The sequence below is a fragment of the Bos javanicus genome, chromosome 2, assembly GCF_032452875.1.
Source record: "Bos javanicus breed banteng chromosome 2, ARS-OSU_banteng_1.0, whole genome shotgun sequence".
NCBI lineage: Eukaryota > Metazoa > Chordata > Mammalia > Artiodactyla > Bovidae > Bos > Bos javanicus.
This window is the reverse complement of record NC_083869.1, coordinates 127,570,379-127,590,359: the sequence shown is the minus strand read 5'-3', so window position 1 is coordinate 127,590,359 and position 19,981 is coordinate 127,570,379. Positions and strand designations below refer to the sequence as shown.

At 45.6% G+C, this 19,981-nt stretch overlaps 1 protein-coding gene and 1 non-coding gene across 2 annotated transcripts in view; one reads left to right on the top strand and one right to left on the bottom strand.

Annotated features, from left to right (window-relative positions):
• Nucleotides 1–1,707: 1,707 nt before the first annotated feature.
• LOC133233034 (RH-like protein IC) overlaps nucleotides 1,708–19,981 on the bottom strand; it is a 40,777-nt gene continuing 22,503 nt past the window's right edge. The window contains exons 7-10 of the mRNA XM_061393091.1: nucleotides 17,467–17,600; nucleotides 9,575–9,654; nucleotides 5,584–5,657; nucleotides 1,708–1,827 (exon numbers count right to left, since the gene is read on the bottom strand). Of these exons, the coding sequence (XP_061249075.1) occupies nucleotides 1,801–1,827; nucleotides 5,584–5,657; nucleotides 9,575–9,654; nucleotides 17,467–17,600 (315 nt within the window). The 3' untranslated portion in view covers nucleotides 1,708–1,800. The remainder of the gene's footprint in view (nucleotides 1,828–5,583; nucleotides 5,658–9,574; nucleotides 9,655–17,466; nucleotides 17,601–19,981) is intronic.
• On the top strand, nucleotides 10,638–10,744 carry LOC133236371 (U6 spliceosomal RNA). The gene has a single exon (XR_009732859.1). It is a non-coding gene; the product is annotated as a U6 spliceosomal RNA (small nuclear RNA).

Sequence of the window (19,981 nt, the reverse complement as noted above, 5' to 3'; positions counted from 1 at the left end):
TTCAGTGGTCAGAATTCTTTCTCACTCTCCTTTGTGTTTGGTTTATTAATGTATGGTTTTGCCAAAAATTCTGTAACTATTTCAGTGTAAATAGTTACTGAGGGTCTCCCAAAGGGTGAGTGAATATGTTGAAAGAGAGAAGTCCCATAATCTGGCCACCAGTTTCCTTAGAAGTGTCCCTTCGTGCCACTGATTGTGGGGAAGGGCAGTGGTAATGACTCAGCTGTGACCCTGGGCTGGTGGGACGCTGACAGTCCCTGCACAGCCACCACGGAAGGAAAGAGGAAGCGGATAGGGACTTGCTCTTTACTCCCGTGACTGACTGTCTTGTTGTTGGTTTGATAATAAATTGAATTCCATTTCGTTGTATCTCTGCTCAACCACTAAGCTCAAAATAGACCAAGTGAAGTCAATTATAATGACAAGTGTTCAGCTACTGGGAACTCTTAGTCTGTTCCTCTTTGGAATTCTTTTATCCCCCAGGCTCCCCACTTAGACATAATGGGAATTTTTTTTCTTTAATGAGCTAGCTAACTATGTGGGTACATGTTCTTCAGAACTAAAGCTTGAAGTGTTCTGTCATATTAATAAAGCTTGCAACAATTAGCAGCTGTTCATTAACCACCAAATACCTCTCAGATGATTTAGATTGTGGTGCCCTTTCTATGCCAGCCACAGTTTTCTCCCAGTCTGTATGTTTTGTTTTGTTTGTTTTTAGTTTTTGGTTACATGTGTGGCATGTGGGATCTTAGTTCCCTGAACAGGGATTGAACCTGCACCCGCCTACATTCGAAGCACTGAGTCTTAACCACTGGACCACCAGGGAGGTCCCTACTGTGTATGTTTTGAATGTTGCCTGGTCATCAGCTACTCAAGGAAATGACTGTATCGCTGTCATCTCACTGTCAAACCACTGTTTTTTAGATCCACAGGTGTGAGAATTGGAGGAGATCTTAGGGATTGGAGTTTACCTTCTCTTTTTACAGATAAGGGAACCCATTTAAATGGCGATTTAAATGATATCCTCAGGGTCATAGGACTAGTTTTTAAATCTTGAGGCAGTCTGTCTCCACGTTGGATCACAAATGTCTTCCCTACAGTTAAATTCAGGATGTGCTCAGGGAATAAGAACTCCTTGTAAAACCACTGGAATAAAAGCATAATGTCAGCAAGGATTAAATCTGAGTCTTCAGTTTTTCCTTGTTTTATATCAGCTGCTCTGCTGATACAGGTGAGTTAGCTGTGTAGCTTAATACTTTATTAAGCACAAGAAAAAATCTAGGAATTGTCAATAAAATTGAACCAAAATCTTAATGTCTTCCCTCATAGTTCAATCAGTAAAGAATCTGCCTGCCTGCAATGCAGGAGAACTGGGTTCGATTCCTGGGTCAGGAAGATCCTCTGGAGAAAGAAATGGCAACTCACTCCAGTACTGTCGCCTGGAGAATCCCATGGATAGACAAGCCTGGCAGGCTACAGTCCATGGGATCACAAGAGTCAGACATGGCTGAGCAACTAACCCACCACCATCACGTGTCTGTACCCAAGACTATTCATAGCATCATCTTTCATGAAACTAAACAATTATTTAAAATCATTATAAGATTATTAAGTTTTTAGCCTTTTATTCTTAGTATCAAATCTATCTCTGACCTGTCTCATTGTATATAAGGAGACTTTGCTATAACAAGTGGTTGCACACAAACACACACACACCCACACACACACACACACACACACACAAATGGTGAAAAGTTGTCTTGTTTTCAAACAGGCCTTGTTTCTCTTGGATGCTTTCCCTTAATATCCAACAGCCAAATGTGGAAACTGTAAAAGGAAAGTGAACTTTTTATTACAGATGCACCCTTACACACTCAATATTGTACACATATTGATTCTGATTTGATCTTTTGAAACTTATGTTGCCCAAAATGTTACTTTATCACAAAGGCCTTATCACAAATAACCTTTATCACAAAGTTCTTTCAAAAAGTCTGAATTGGAAGACTTCTTGGGTAAATCTCATTTCATACAGCTCTTTACATGGATCATTCATGGTCACCTATCTGGCTTTTGTTTGAACACCTCCGGTGAAAGGAGACAAGTCACCATGTGAAGTAGTTCCATAACATCTTATGGAAAAACCTGAATGAACTTAATTGGCCAACCCAATAGTGTCATCTGTCATCCAAGGATGAGATGGGTATCCTTGGGGTTGGTGAGTGTCCCACCCTAGGAAGTGCTGAGCATGATCTGGGCAATCAGTGAAGGAATGTCCTTTCTAACCTCTAGTAGTCTGCTTCTATGACCTACAATAAGGGCATTTTATAATGTTTAAGATGTCTTTTTGGCTAGTTTACAAAAAAAAATCATTCCTGGATTTATCAGCTTGGGAAGTTCATATTCTTGCATTTCAAATGCAAGCTATAAGTATTATCCTGCTGAAAAAATGGTTCTACTCAGCTGTAAAAAAAAAAAAAAAAATCAGAAGGAGAAATAGCCATTCTCTAGTAGCTGACCAAAACACACAACACACATACACACGTGTGTCTCTGGAGCCAGACAGACACCGATTCAGCTTCCTCCTGTACCATTTACTAGCTCTGTCATTTTGGACAAGTGACTCATCTTTAGGTGGGAAGACTTATTCTTATGCAGAGTTTTTGTGAGGATAAAAATCAGATAATGTTGAAAAGCTTCCAGCACAGACTCGGAAACAATAGGCTTGCAGTAAGCGATAGCTGTGAGACTTAACACATTCCATTGTGGTTGTCTGATGCTGGGAGGGATTGGGGGCAGGAGGAGAAGGGGACGACAGAGGATGAGATGGCTGGATGGCATCACTGACTCGATGGATGTGAGTCTGCGTGAACTCCGGCAGTTGGTAATGGACAAGGAGGCCTGGCGTGCTGCCATTCACGGGGTTGCAAAGAGTCAGACACAACTGAGTGACTGAACTGAACTGAACTGAACTGAAACCCCTAGTCATAAACTTTCATGATCACGTGGTGGCTTGCATTAGACAGAATGTAGTCACAGATATCATGACCTCATTTGACTTTCAGAACAACCCCCTGAGGTAGAACAAAGGTTACTGTTCTTTTTTTAACCATTGAGAGAAGTCGAAGGTCTTGCCTACATCAGACCTTGCAGAGAAGTGACTAGAATCCAGGACTTACTGTACCAGGGACACACTCTATTTCACCTGCTCCCGCTTGGGCTAGTGTTAGATGGGGCTCCCCAGTTTCCCTTCATTTGTTCAGCAAGTATTTACTGCAGCTCAAATAATTGAGGTGGATATTTGTCCTATTTGTGGTATCTTCATGAGCAGAGTGCTTCATATATAACAGTTGCTCAATAAATACTTGTGGAGTGAATGGATGGATTAAACCAGTTTCCTGAGTCCTTTCACTGGATTACCCTGCTTCTGCTAAAGGGACAAGAGCACTCGCAGGGGCCTGGGAGAGACTGGCTGTTGGGAGAAGCCAGTGGCTATAGAGAGAAGCTGATTCAAGATGAGGCAGATTATACACGACCACGTGGGTGATCCCAGGATAATTACACTTGGTAAAAGAAGCCAGATAAGAATACATGCCATGTGGTTCCACTTACGTAAAGTTAGAGAAAAGGTAAGCTAATCCATTTCATGGCAAATAGATGGGGAAACAGTGGAAACAGTGGCTGCAGCCATGAAATTAAAAGACTCTTACTCCTTGGAAGGAAAGTTATGACCAACCTAGACAGCATATTAAAAAGCAGAGACATTACTTTGCCAACAAAGGTCCATCTAGTCAAGGCTATGGTTTTTCCAGTGATCATGTATGGATGTAAGAGTTGGACTATAAAGAAAGCTGAGCACAGAAGAATTGATGCTTTTGAACTGTAGTGTTGGAGAAGACTCTTGAGAGTCCCTTGGACTGCAAGGAGATCCACCCAGTCCATCCTAAAGGAGATCAGTCCTGTGTTCATTGGAAGGACTGATGTTGAAGCTGAGACTCCAATACTTTGGCCAGCTGATGTGAAGAGCTGACTCATTGGAAAAGACCCTGACGCTGGGAAAGAATGAGGGCAGGAGGAGAAGGGGACGACAGGATGAGATGGTTGGATGGCATCACTGACTCAATAGACATGGGTTTGGGTGGACTCCAGGGGTTGGTGATGGACAGGGAGGCCTGGCGTCCTGTGGTTCATGGGGTTGCAAAGAGTCGGACACGACACGACTGAGTGACTGAACGGAACTGAACTGAACTGAAGCTAATCCATGGGACAGAAAGCAGTTCAGTAGTTGCCTGGGGATGCAACAGGATGGAGTTGGGAGGGAGCAGTTTCTAAGAGGCAGGATGAAATCTTTGGTGGTGAATATGTTCTTTTCCTTCAAAACATATTATTTATGTATTTGGCTGCATCAAGTCTTAATTGCGGCATGCAAGATTTTCATTGTGTATATGAGATCCTTCATTGCGGCGCACAGCTCTTAATTGTGGCACGCAGCCTCTCTAGTTGTGGCAGGAGGGCTCAGTAGTTACAGCACATGGACTTAGTTGCCCAGGGACATGTGGGATCTTAGTTCCCTGACCAACAACTGAACCGGCACCCGCTGCATTGGAAGGTAGATTCTTAACCACTGGATCACTAGGGAAGTCCTGACACATATGTTCTTATCTTGGTGTGGTTATGGTGTGGTTTCAGAGGTGTATAAATATGTTTAAAGATATCAAATTATATACTTAATATGTGCAGTTTGTTGTCAAGTATACCTCCAGAAAGCTGTTTCAAGAGGAAGAGGAGCACAGAGATAAAGGAGAAGAAGAGGTGGGTTTTCTCTGTAGGTTCTCAGTTTGGCCCCTACAGACCTGAATACCAAGGTCCGCAATAAGGCTGCTTCTGTGTCCCCCTAGTGGTCGGTATCTTGGCCTGCTGGGTGAGAAGGCCAACCTCAGCATCAGTTGGGAGATTACCTAAGGCAACACACATCAGAGTACATTGTGAACTGCGAGTGCAGGTCAAAGGGTGGAAGGCAGTGGGGTCTCAGGGAACGAGCCCTGACCTTCTTCCCAGCCCTACAATGTCACCTAGACTGTCAGCGATTAGTCGAGCTGCATGTCTCTTGACTCACTGACCCCAGATCCCTATACCACAAGCTTTCTCGTGTCCACTGGCTGTAATTTATCCCTCTCTTCCTCTCAGAACTTAGACAGTCATGGCTCCGCTCGGAAGTCCAGCAAATGAGGGGACTGGACTGCCTGGCCCCTGTGGGCCTCTGGCGTTTGCAGCGCGGGATTCTATCACCTTCCTGTTGAACTATTAGCCCACTTCAGTGACTCCAGATGGGGAGGAGACGTGGCCAGGGTCAGTTCCCACATGACTTTGAGGCATCAGGGAGATGGGAGCATCTAGTACCTCCCCACCCACCACCAACACACACACACACACACACGCACACGTACACTCACACACACGTATCGTGGATTTGCTTCTCCTCCAGTGCTCCTTACTTCATTTTCATTTGTTAACGTACATACCCCAGGTATCTTTAAGTCCATTGACTCCAAACCTATGACATTAATAGGTTAAAAATCTTACCTTCCAGAAAGATTGGTCGTCAAAATAGTGAATCTTGTGAGTTGATTTCCATATGTTGAGGTTTAAGAGCAAACCTGTTTAAGTTCATAAATAAATGTTACACATTTAGAGGATTGCATTATCTCAAAGTTAATCAGACTATCGTATCTCACCTATGATAACTCAACAGAAATCCTTTTATCTTCCACAACCTGGAGATAGACACACTGAAGCACTGTCCTTCCTGGATCAGTTTAATTAGTTCTACAGAGATCTTTTAAAAGGAACTGGTAAGAACAAATATATCCAAAGTATTTAGATTATACTGAGAGGTATATGATAGTCATGGATCTAACACGCTTCCCAAGACAGAGAAGAAGGACTCTGTTGGACAAAGCTCCACTTGAAAGCTGATTCATTTAAACACAAGAGCTACCATGGAGAGCAACTCAAACAGCCACCCTCGCAGGTTCATCCTCCCTGGTTCCAAGAAAGTCACAGTGACCTCAGCTCCAGATTCCACTGGTTAGGAAAGCAGGTAATAACATGTGCTTCTGTGCTTGTTCTTGTCAGCCGTCCCACCTCTGCCCAGAGAGCTAGGGCCCTGTGTATTCCCCCAGCTGCTCAAAGTGGAATTTCCAGGACATAAAGTCATGCTTACCTTTCATGTGAAGCAGGGAAACGCCATTGATAGACTTATCTGTGCATTTTTAATGATGATGCATCCCAGTGTATTAAACAGTAAGATTAACAAGAGTAGGCGTGTGCTCATTCACACTTGCCTCTCACAGTGTGTGCCTTTAACTGATATTGGCATGGAGAGTGTAATCGACACACCCCATTTAGCTAGAATTACTCATAAATGAACCTCTGTTGCCTACATATATTTTTCAGGTAGTTGAGGCTTACTCATCACTGATGAAAATCCATCTAAAATATATTTTCTTGTCTTGTGAGACAACACTGAACACATTTAGACTTTTAAAAAAAAATTGGAGCTGCTGATAGGAATATCCAATTATCAAAGGCGCTGTATAACGTGGAGAAGGGCCACAGCTGCTGAAAGTTACTGGCCTGTTCTCTGGCAGCCCGAGCTTCTCATGTTCTTGTGTCTGGTTTTAAGAATTTATTTTCTCCTGCTAGGCTCTTTGTTCTTACTGCTAACTTCTAGCAGTGTGTCTCACCTCTGGAAACCTAACTCTAATCTGCTATTTTTAATCTGCCTGAACTGGGAAAACCTTTAACCATGCTTGATAAGATTCTTTTTATTTTCTCTCTCTCTCTCTTTCGGCTGTACCACACAGCATGTGAGATCCTACTTCCCTGACCAGGGATGGAACCTGTGCCCCTGGAGTGGAGGCACAGAGTCTTAACCATTGTACCACCAGGGAAGTCGCCAAGATTGTTTCTTACCTAAGTGCCTATGGGAGGGCTTCACAGAAAGGGGTCTCTTCATGGGTAAAATGCTTGATTTTAGGGGGTCAATTTAGTGCCATCCTGGCTTCTTGGAGGCCTCTTTCCCCTTATACTGTCCACATAAATTTTTTTTTAACTTGGGGAAATATTAGGGAATGTCTCTGTGGTACACAACACATGGAAGGCTGTCTTTCTTTTTCTTTTCTTGGCCAAGTGGCATGCAGGATCTTAGTTCCCCGACCAGGGATTGAACCTGCGACGCTGAAGTGGAAGTGCAGAGTCCTAACCACTGGGCCACCAGGGAAATCCTGTCCAGGTACTTTTCAATCACCAGTTTCCTCAAGTACAAAGCAACATATAAGGATGAAAGCTCATTGTTCTTAACTCTTAAAGGAATAATAGGAGTGTCTTTATTCTCTTTCTTGATCTCAGTGAAGCATGGGAAGCCCTCTGAGTTGCTTTACAAGACAGCACAATTCAGTGTCACTTGGTCTACGCTGGTTGCAGTGGTGAATGGCATGAGCGCCCAGGTGTAGGACTGCCAAATAAGATGCAGGATGCTCAGTTAATTCTGAATTCTGAGTTGGCAGAATTCAGAATTCTGGCAAAATTCAAAAATCTGGCAACTCTCTTTAGGGTTGGACTGCCACCACCAAGAGAATGTAAACTTACGGCAGGAGGCCTTGTTCTCATCTGCATTTAATCAGTTGTCTCAGACTCTGTTGAAAGCTGAGGCCAATTGGTACCTTAAAGCAATTCTAGCCAATCTCATTCTCGAAAATTCCAGAAAGCACTTTCGGGACTTTCCTGGTAGCCCAATGGTTAAGACTCTGTGCTTCCAATGCAGGGGATATGGCTTCAATCCCTGGTCAGGGAACCAAGATTCCCCATGCCATTGTTGTTCAGTCACCAAGTGGTATCTGACTCTGTCACCCCTTGGACTGCAATATGCCAGGCTTTCCTGTCCTTCACCATTTCCCGACGTTTGCTCAAACTCATGTCCATCGAGTCACTGACGCCATCCAACCATGCTGTGTGGCCCAGAAAAAGTACTATCATACATGTTTTAGAGCTGAAAGTATGCCAAATGATTAGTTACTATAATCCACCCACTTCATAGAAAGCCAGCCAATGCCTGGCTTTGAAAGAGTAAAGTGACATGGTCACACCATTCGCCCAAGGTCACACCATTCTTTAGTGTCTGCTTTGGCTATTTTGTCTCTTATTTGGCGTTCACTCCATGCTTAGAGACACAATATGTGAGAGTCTAACCAAGAAAAGGTATTTACCTGTAGAATAACAGTGAACAATTCTGGACAGAAAGCATGTTTTCATCTTGTGTATAAGTAAGACAGGCAAATTGCTGTCTCCCCAAGATTCTTTTGGGACTTCCCTGGTGGTCCAATGGCTAGGACTCTGCACTTCCCGTTTGATCCCTGGTCAGGCAACTAGATCCCACATGCCATGTGTGTTTTGGGGGCTTCCCTGGTGGCTCAGATAATAAAGAATCTGCCTGCAATGTGGGAGACCTGGGTTCGATCCCTGGGTCAGGAAGATCCCCTGGTGAAGGGAATGGCTACCCACTCCAGTATTCTTGCCTGGAGAAGTCCATGGACAGAGAAGCCTGGTAGGCTACAGTCCAGAGGGTCGCAAAGATTTGGACATGACTGAGCGACTTTCACACTCACACTTGCAAGATTCTTTGCTCTTCTGTCACATTGCAGAAGTAAAAACATACTTCAGTCCTCTGCCTACAGACCTCTAATGGCCTCTCATCTCCAGAATGATCTAGCTCCTTGCTACCACTCTGTCTCCAACCCCTTCCCCTCTCCCCATCTCTCCAGCTACATCAGCTACACTGACACCCTTGCTATTCCCCAGACAAGCAAAGGATGCTCCTGCCTCAGTGCCTCTGGCCTTGCTGTCCCTTTTCATGGAAAGTTCTTCTCCCAAATAAATACACAGTATGTCTCCCTCCTTCTTTGCAGTCAAGTCCTTGCTTAAAGGTCAACTTCTTAGATAGGCCTTCCTTACCACCCTTCCTAAAGAGCACCCCACTCTCACCATGACTCTGCATTTCCCTACCCTGATTTATTTCTCATCATAGTGCTTATCACCATCTGATGTACCGTATTTTTTTCTGTTTATGGTGAAAGCTCCTTCTCCACCTAGAGTATCAACTCGGTATGACCAGGGAATTTGGTTTGTTCACTGCTGTGTCCCTAGTACCTCGTCTATTTGCTGAACAAAATAGCAGTATAAGTGTTATCAGGGAATAAAAGGTAAGCTCTGTAAGCATCAGGGTTTCCTTAGTCTTCTGTACAAAATTCAGTGAAATCACCAGTCCTGGGCTCAAGAGGCTATAGTGTTCAGGTGACCTCTGAGGGCCTTCCCAATTTTGAAATTTTGTGATTCTGTGTTCATTTGTTTTTTTAAATCAAGATATGAGCTCTTCGCCTTATTTGGCTGGAGCTGAAGGGGGTGGGTTCATGGGGAAGGAGATGGACACATACATGCCCAACCATGGGGCAGTTGCAATCTCGGCCCAGACCCTGTGCCCTGGACGATGGTGGAAGAAGGGTGGTCTCACACTGACCTGTCAAGAGGCCAGAGGCCACACCCATGATGATGGTGAAGGCCAGCGCCCCGAGGTCGATGAGTACCTTGTAGCCGAGCCTAGAAATGACAAAGCAGAGGTGGTCACATTGGGGCATCAGGCCGCAAAGACCACTGGGGATCAAAAGGACTATGTGCATCAGTACTGACGCTGCCAGCAAGGCCGCCAGGAGAGCAAATGTCCCTCCCCAGGAAGCCCCTTCCCATCACTCTCCTGACGCTGCCAGCAAGGCCGCCAGGAGAGCAAATGTCCCTCCCCAGGAAGCCCCTTCCCATCACTCTCCTGCAAAGCTGCTCAGACACGTAGGAGGGGTTTCAAGATCCTCTTTGGCTTAGTTTAGTTCGTGGATAATGAACTAGGCCATAAGTCAGAAAACCCAGTTCAAGTCCCAGTTCTGTCACTAGCTGTGTGACCCTGGGCACTTAACCTTGGAGTCCTGAGTTTCCTCATTAGGCAATTAAAGATAAAGGTTTTATGTCTCTCAGGGCAAGAAAAAGAAAGGTTTTATGTCTATAAGGGCAAGATAGGTACAACTTGGCCAACAGACCCATCTCCCCTGCCCACCCCTCCTTGAACATACTTCCCTGTCTTCTCTCCTTCAAAGCAACCCCAAGGCTTCACTTTAAACTATTAAACGGTGGGGTGGGGAGGTAGGTGGGAGTGGGATTTGGGATGGTGGGACACATGTACACCCAGGGCTGATTCATGTCGATGTATGGCAAAAACCACCGCAATGTTGTAAAGTAATTAGCCTCTAATTAAAAAAACTAAATTAATAATAAATAAATAAGCTATTAAGCGGCCCTTGGAGGACATCTATGTGACCCTGTAGTAGGCAAAAATGTCTTAAACAGGACACATAAGAACTCAACATAGAGGGAACAATGATACATTGAACTATAATAAAATTAAGAACTTCTGTTCATCAAAAGACATCATTAAGAAAGTGAAAAATAACCCACAAAACTGGGGAAGCTATTTACAGTACATATATCTGACAAAAGACCAATATCCAGAATTTTTAAAGAATTCCTAGAAATCAGTGCTCGCTTCAGCAGCACATATACTAAAATTGGAACGATACAGAGAAGATTAGCATGGCCCCTGCGCAAGGATGACACGCAAATTCGTGAAGTGTTCCATATTTTTGCTTCCTGGTTCAGTACCCCAGGAAAAAAAAAAATTCCTAGAAATCAATAAGAAAAAGTCAGAACATACAACAGAAAAGTAGGCAAAAGAAATTGAACAGACATTTCCAAAGAGGAGGTATTCAAATGCCAAAAAATGTACTACGCTTAAGTAGTCATCAAGCAAATGAATATTAAAACAGTAAGTTTGATGTCTAAATTATATATTAGGTAAAGGAAGCTCTCAGTTTCTACTGTATAAACCCCAATAGAAAACTGAAAGTATCCACTGAAGCAGATTGTATGAAAACTGTACGATCCAACTCAACTTCTAGGCATACACTCAACAGAAGCGCATTTGTAGGTTCAAAAAAAAAGTGCTAGCACATTCATAACAATACTAGCTCCACACTAGAAACTACCCAAATGCTCATCGGCAATGGGTAAATTGTGCTGTGTTCATATAATGGAACTCTCTTCTATGTTTTCTTAAATGTTGTATTTGCCACTCATTTATTGCAGGGCCAAACTAAGTGTCAACATTGTTTACCTCGATCTCTCATAAGTCAACTTTCATTGCAAGCCCCCAACTGGAAGCTCTAACATTTGTGTTTTCACTTTCGGCCTATAGGGGACATCCCTGTGTCCCTCCCCTGCCACTCTAGTCCTAAAGACACAGTCTCTGCTGCCGTCTCTCTCTACTGCCTGGTCCCTGCATGTGATAAGCTTTCACGTGTCCCTGCATGGTATGTCCTGCCTCTCATTTCCAGGGCAATTGGAACACTGAAGTTTCCGTTCAATGACATTGACCTCTCCATGTTGTCATTCAGTTGCCTTTATCAATTAAGCCCAAGCACAAATCAATGTTATACGCCAATGAAAATGAACAATCTACAGAGATAACGACATGGATGGATCTCACAACTTCAAAGTTGAGTGAAAGAAGCCAAGAAGAACACAAGAGCAGACCTCCTGTATGATTTTATGCATTCAAAGGACAAAAACAGGCAAGACTGATTGCTGCTCTTAGAAGTCAGGTTAGTGGTTGCCCTGGGACAGGACACAGAGTTCTGTGTGCTGGTTATTGGCTGTGTCAGAAGTCACTAAGTGGTATTCTTATGATATATTTAAAATTTTTTTTTGTTTATTTTGGCTGTGCTGGGGCTTTGGTGCTACGGCGTGGGTTTTTCTCTAGTTGCAGTGAGTGGAGGCTACTCTCTGATTGCAGTATGTGGGCTTCTCATAGCAGTGGCTTCTCTTTTTGCAGAGCGCAGGTTCTAGGGCGCTGGCTTAATAGCTGTGGAGCACAGGCTTAGTTGTTCTGTGCCATGTGGGATCTTCCCGGACCAGGGATGGAGCCTGTATCTCCTGCATTGACAGGTGGATTCTTTACCACGGGACCATCAGGGAAGCCAACCCTTATGATACTTGACTATTCTGGAAGTAGATTGTATTACAAGAAAAAAGTTTCTTAAAAAAGTAGTAAGTGTAGAATAAAATTGAAAAGCGAAAGTCACTAAGTCGTGTTGACTCTTTGTGACCCCATGGAATAGTCCATGGAATTCTTCAGGCCAGAATACTGGAGTGAGTAGCCATTCCCTTCTCCGGATGATCTTCCTGACCCAAGAATCGAACCAGGGTCTCCTGCATTGTACGTAGATTAAAGGCTAAACCCAAATCTGCTACTTACAACCCAAATTCCCTCTATCCTACTGCCATCTGAGAGTGGAAATGGATGAGGCAGAAATGGCTGTGTTAACATTCCCCACACAGGGTGGGCTCCTTGCGCCAGGGCCTCAGCCTCTACAGTTCACCATCTGAAAGTCCCTCCTTCACAAATGGGAGGAGCAGGTTAGGAAAGTGAACCAAGGGTCCCATAGCTACGTAGCTTGGAATGGGTGTTTCTAGGGATTCAAACCAGGCAGCTCTGCCTACCCACAAAAGTGGCCAAATCTCCACATCGGCGGGCTCCCTTCTCAGATTTGGCCAGGTCTGCATTCCAGGGATACTATTATTTATCTATTTGTTTATGGCTGCGCTGGGTCTTCATTGCTGAGTGTGGGCTTTATCTAGTTGTGGCGAGCGGGGGCTACTCTCTGGTTGTGGTGTTCAGGCTTCTCATTGCAGTGGCTTCTCTCGTGGCAGAGCACAGGCTGCAGAGTGCAAGGCTTCAGCAGTTGCAGTTCCTGGGCTTAGGGCACAGGCTCAGTAGTTGTGGTGCTCGGGCTTAGTGACCACCCAGCATGCGGATTTTATCTCCTGCCTTGGCAGGCGGATTCTTTACCCCCGGACCACCAGGGAAGTCCCAGAGATTTGTTTTTAATATTTTTCTTTAAAGTGAAGTTGTTCAGTCCTGTCCGACTCTTTGCAACCCTACGGACTGTAGCCTACCAGGCTCCTCCGTTCATAGGATTTTCCAGGCAAGGGTACTGGAGTAGGTTGGCATTTCCTTCTCCAGGGGATCTTCCCAACCCAGGGATCGAACCTAGGTCTTCCACGTTGCAGGCAGACGCTTTACCATCTGAGCCACCAGGGAAGCCCATATATTTTTCTTTAAGTAAACTTAAAAAAAAATTTTAATAAATCTATTTAAAAGGAACTTTGTGTCACTAGCTTAAATGGAAGAGAAGTAGGAGGTAACCAAGACACAGTGAAAAAAAATACTGCTTTAATCTCCTTTAGATGCAGCAGCCGGGGCAAATCTCAGACTGAGGTTTCCTCTGCTGTTGTTGAAGTTGGAGGTCAGCGAGGGTGGGAAGAGTGTGGAGACAGCCCTAAGGGAAGCCTTTTTCCCTGATGTAATCAACCAATTGCGTGAGAACTGCAAAAGGGCACCTGCACTGCGTGATCCGGTGCTTTTCAAGTGTGTCTTCACACCACTTAAAATCCCACAATTTGTGAAAAATGCTCCATCCAGGCTCCAGGCACAGCATCTGACTCATTTACACTCACTCACCTGAATAGGGAAATGGGCAAATACTGTTCGTGGAAAGAATGAAAAGTCATTCTTTGGAATGACGTGTCCGATAACACAGAGCTACTAAAGCAGCTGATCCACACTTCCTGGGAAGTGCTCTGACGACCAGCCCAGTCCTCTCGCCATCTCCATTACATCCAGATGCCCTTCTTACGGAGGCAGCAGCATCAGTAACTATCCTAAAGAAAGGGGCCGTGTGTTGAGTGTTTACTACCTGCCAAGCACTGTCCTGAGCCCTTTCTTGTAAGAAAGTGAAAGCGTCAGTTGCTCAGTGGTGTCTGACTCTTTGTGACCCCATGGACTGTAGCCCACCAGGCTCCTCTGTCCACGGGACTCTCCAGGCAAGAGTACTGGAGTGAGTTGCCATTTCCTCCTGGGATTGAACCCAAGTCTTCTACATTGTAGGCAGATTTTTTACTGTCTGAGCCACTAGCGAAGCCTTGAGCCCTTTCTTATATGTTGCTGAATCTTCACAGCAGCCCTGGGATGTGCATCTTATCATCCTATTTTACAGATAGAAAACTGAGACTTTAGAGAGAGTTTGAATACCATGCCCAAAGTCACACAACTGTTAAGTGTGACCCTGCTCTATTTGTCCCCGAAGCCTGTGCCCTTTACTTTCAGCAGACCAGAGGCCACCCCGAGAGAGGTCATTGCTGTCACTGTGCCCTTCCCTTTGCCAAGTTCCTGCAGATGAGAGAAGACTAATACTTGGTCCTCAGCTGTCTCATCCTGATGAGACTTGACTTGGAGACGGTGCTGGAGTCAGGCTCACGCAGCTCTCATCTCCTCTCAACTCCATGTTTGGGAGTATCCCTTTGATGGCTTGAAATCAGCCATGGTGAGAGTATTGGCACCAGAGTAATCAGTAAATGCTCTAAGTCAGGGCTTTGTTTCACCAGAAAGCCAGTTGTTAATCCCTTAGCAGCGGATTGGTTGTTTGTTTTGCTTTGTTTCTATTTTTTGCTATAGGGCAACACCTCTCGAACCTGAACTTGCAGGAGAAGCACATACAGGACTTGAGAAAACAGACTGCTGGGTCTAATTGTGTGGGTCTGGGGTAGGGGAGGATTTGCATTTTTAACAAGTCCCAGGAGATACTGTTGCTGTTGAGAACCACTGTTCTGGGAGAGCCAGAGAATCACAGAATTCGGGGGAGGGGAGGGCAAGTGATCCAGAAGTTCCAGGTCAGCAGCCCACAAGCAGAATTTGGTTCACAGAGTTTCTAATGGGGGATTTCCCTGTAGCTGAGATGGTAAAGAATCTGCTTGCAATGCGAGAGACCCAGGTTGGATCCCTGGGTCGGGAAGATCCCCTGGAGAAGGAAATGGCAACCCACTCCAGTATCCTTGCCTGAAGAATTTCATGGACAGGGGAGCCCATGGGGTCGCAAAGAGTTGGACATAACTGAAGCGACTTAGCACGCATGTGTTTCTAATGATTTTGAATCTTTTGCCAATACTTGGGGAGTATGTGCATAACTCTGGATTTCTGCCTTCTCTTTAAAAGTCATTAGAGGGAGGAGGGTTCAGGATGGGGAACACATGTATACCTGTGGCAGATTCATTTTGATATTTGGCAAAACTAATACAATTATGTAAAGTTTAAAAATAAAATAAAATTAAAAAATAAAAGTCATTAGATCTGACAATACTGATTCCGAGTCTCTGGATGGTTTAAGCTGCCGGGCACTGAAGAACAAATGCCCGTGGTTTCCTCCCCCTGCTGGTCTCATTTTTAACCTTACCTGCCATGGATGGAGGAGCCTGGTAGGCTGCAGTCCATGGGGTCGCAAAAGAGTCAGACATGACTGAGCGACTTCACTTTCACTTTTCACTTTCATGCATTGGAGAAGGAAATGGCAACCCACTCCAGTGTTTTTGCCTGGAGAATCCCAGGGACAGGGGAGCCTGGTGGGCTGCCGTCTATGGGGTTGCACAAAGTCGGACATGACTGAAGCGACTTAGCAGCAGTAGCAGCAGCAGCAGCAGCAGCAGCAGCAGCCTGGTCCCTACAGGCATCTGAGTGTAGGACCCTGCTAGATCAACCCGTCGTTTTATAGAGGGGGACTCAGGGCCCCGGAGAGAGGAAAGAGATTGCCGACAGTCACACAGTTATTAAAACAGCAGCAGGAACACCTTTGGAGTCCGTTACTGAGATGCCTTGTTTCACATACACCATCCTCTCCTCATCCCCAAATGGGATCCTCCTCATCCCTAAGCAGCTCAAGGATGTATGTCTCATTTGCTCATAGATGATCCCTATAATCTGGGGCTATGGTTGTCTCTGTTGTTGGAATTATAAGGAACTAGCTCTCCATGATTTCTCTGAGATGCTTCCAAACACAATTTCTCATCACCCACCGCTGGTGCTCACCACCTCGACAGCCAGCTTCCAGCCATGTGACTTCAGACAGCTAACTCCCCCAAGGTATCATTTCTTAGGGAAAGCTAATAACACCTCACCAGGTAGTTGTGAGGATTAAATAAGATGGTACACCTAATGATTTTAGCTTAATGCCTAGTACTTAGAAAGCAGTCAATAAATAGTCCTGATTGTCATCAGAAATTTTATTGTTGTTATCACTGTATGGGTTCATCTGGAAAAATCTATTCCTGTATCATGCACAAGTCACTCTTTCATTATGTGTGAGCCACATTCAGAAGATAAGTTCAGAAGAAAAACCCAGAAAGCGAGAACAAGAAGATAACAACTTTCAGAAAGCCATGGTCAGAGTTCTGATCACTGCTGTCTATGAGTCTGAGTGAACTCCGGGAGTTGGTGATGGACAGGGAGGCCTGGCATGCTGCAGTCCACGTGGTTGCAAAGAGTCGGACATGACTGAGCGACTGATCTGATCTGATCTGATCTGATTGCCTGGGGGGTGTGGGACCTGACTCTGGTCCAGGGACCCACATTCCCACCTCACAATTGAGACATTAACCACACACTTTTCCTCTCTGGGTCCCAGGGATGAGCAGTATTCAGCATTTTCCTACATGAACATATCACATATCAAATCCTTTTAACCACACAGTGCCTAGCATCCAACACCCCTATGCGAGGAAGTACTACCATTATCTTCATTTGCCATGGGGAGACAGAGGCTCAGAGAGGTTAGGCAGCATGGACCTGGTCAAGACCTCATGGTTATTTCACCACCACCTAAATCACCAGGGGCCGAGAAATGGACTCAGTTGGTTTGGGCCTGATTGCCTCCTCTGTCTACATTTGGAGAGGCCTCAGGACTATCATGGAGAAGGCAATGGCACCCCACTCCAGTACTCTTGCCTGGAAAATGTCATGGATGGAGGAGCCTGGTAGGCTGTAGTCCATGGGGTTGCTAAGAGTTGGACACGACTGAGCGACTTCACTTTCACTTTTCACTTTCATGCATTGGAGAAGGAAATGGCAACCCACTCCAGTACTCTTGCCGGGAGAATCCCAGGGTCGGCGGAGCCTGGTGGGCTGCCGTCTATAGGATCGCACAGTCGAACATGACTGAAGCGGCTTAGCAGCAGCAGCAGCAGCAGGACTATCAGCTTTTCCTTTCACTTAAGCTAACTGCTTTAGAAAGAAGTGACCTGGACAGTCCATACAAGGTGGGGACTTATCTGGAATTTTGGAATAAATTGGCCAACAGATATTCACTGAAGCCTTCTGACTGCCTGGCCCTGAGTGTATGGCCCTCACCCCCAGCCAAGGACTCTGGGCACACTGCTTCCTGAGATGGATGGAGTGACAGGGGGCTGAGCCAAGTGACCCACGTGGACTTATCGACTCCCTGGGCCTGAAGCGCCATCAGCATGATGTTGACAATCCCTCCAAGCAGACCCGGCAAGCCGAAGGTGTAGTGCACGCCGTAGGTGTCGTGGAGTTGCACCTTTCGCTGAAGACACGCCTGGGGACAAACACCATCATCAGCAGAGCTGCATGTGGGACTGCTACACCTTCCCCACCCTTTTCCAGACCCTTGGCATCCAGGGCATCCGGGGGATGGGCATTAGGGCTCAGCTAAATAAGTACTTCTCAGATTTGCGTGTGTACTCACAGCATCTGGGCAGCTCATCCAAATGCAGAGTTGGATTTAGTAGGTCTGGGGCCTGTGATTCTACATTTCTAACAAAGTCCCGGATGATACCAGTGCTGCTGGCCATGGTCCATACTGCTCACATTTGGGGCTGTGTTGGGGGAGCTCAGTTGGTAAAGAATCCTCCTGCAATGCAGGAGACCCTGGCTTGATTCCCAGGTCAGGAAGATCCCCTGGAGAAGGCGTAGGCTACCCACCCCAGTATTCTTGGGCTTCCCTTGTGGCTCAGCTGGTAAAGAATCTCCTGCAATGCCAGAGACCTAGGTTCGATCCCTGGATTAGAAAGATCCCGTGGAGAAGGGAATGGCTACCCACTCCAGTGTTCTGGCCTGGAGAACTCCACGGACTGTATAGTCCATGGGGTTGCAAAGAGTTGGACATGACTGAGCGACTTTCACTTTCACTTTCTTTCACTGAGGGGCCCTCCTGTGCATTATAGGAGGTTCAGCAGTATCCCTGGCCTATACCTTCTAGATGCCAGAAGCAGCCCTCTCCCAGGTATATCCACCAAAACTGTCTCCAGACATTGTCCATGTCCCCAGCGGTTGATTGAAACCCACTGGTCCAGCCCAAACCTAACTCCATCCAAGAGACTACTTGGCTGATTGAAAGGTAAGAAGCTGACCACTCCACCAGAGTCCCAGTCAGCACTCCTTCCATTTCATCACGTGGCCTCCCAGATGGCCGTGAGCCAACAGATGTGGAGGCCAATGCAAATTAAACAATATATCTGTTTATTTGGCTTCATTGGGTCTTAGTTCCAGCACACAGGGTCTTCCACTGTGGCACACAGACACTAGTGGTGTGCAGGCTCAGTAGTGTGACACACACAGGCTTAGTTGCCCTGCAGTGTATGGGGTCTTAGTTCCCGGGCCTGAGATTGAACCCATGACCCGTGCATTGGAGGGTGGAATCTTAACCACTGGACCACCAGGAAAGGCCTCCAATGCAAATTTTATCAGGCTAGTTCCCTCCTCAGAATCCTCACTGTGTTCAGATTAACAATTCAGACTCTTCAGCTCCCCCAGGAGGTGTTCCTGAGCACCAGCCATCTCTCAAAGCTCTGGTGAGAGACACACTCCCTGATGAACTTGATGCTTCAGCCAAAAGAACATCTGTGTCTTGGTTGGGTCACATGCTCTTCTCACCACTGAGCCTTTGAACACACTATTCCTTCTGCCTGGAGGACATTTTCCACTTCTTTCCCTGGTGAATATTAGTTCCCTGTCAGTGCTTAGCTGAGACATCCTGTGCCCTGGGAAGCATTTCCTGACCCATCTCAGGCCAGCTTATATGTGCTCTAGAGCCTGGTGGGCTGCCGTCTATGGGGTCGCACAGAGTCGGACATGACTGAAGCGACTTAGCAGCAGCAGCAGCAGTTCTTAAACTGTGCTGTGTTTATTTATCCATTTTCTTCACTACACTACAGCTTGGGACACAGGATGTCTGTTAAATGTGTTGAGCAAATGAATGAAAAAAAAAATCAGTGAATCATCTTTGAATCCTTCCCCTGGCGATAGAATCAAGCAACCTGAGGCACAGAGAAAATGATGGACACTGAGCCTGATGATAACTCATGATACACGAGTTTTGGCCACATCTTATAGCTTGAGGGATCTTAGTTCCCCAACCAGGGACTGAACCGGGCACTTGGCAGTCAAAGTTTGGAGTCTGAACCACTGGACTTCTAGGAAATTCCTATGACACATGTTTGGCTGTGCACATCTTACTTTCATCAGAGGGCCTCAAAGTCAGAGGAGATAAAAGATGTGTGTTTCCACTTCAGAGATGAAAAGCAGACTGCTCCGTCTGTGGTCAGATTGAGCTGTTGGTAAATTCTTCCCTATTTGGGATTGAAACTGCCTCCCTGAATATCCATGGTTCATTCAAATTCAGCTTCTTGTGTCAACCAATAATCTATTCCCTCTTCTTCCATCAAGTCTTCAAATCTATGAAGATTTGTTGTTCTTAAATATTTCTCTTAGAAGTGTGTTGTAACAAATGGGCTCTGATGGAGCATTGTGATCTTATCTGTTGAATATTGAAGGAGGATAAATCCATCCACTCAGAAGACGAACTAAACAATCAGAAGTGAAGATGACCTGGATAATCAACCCAGCACCCCTCTTTTGGGTGCTGCCTTTCCCATCTCCCTTCACATGGTTCATGGACAAAAGCCATATATGCATCAT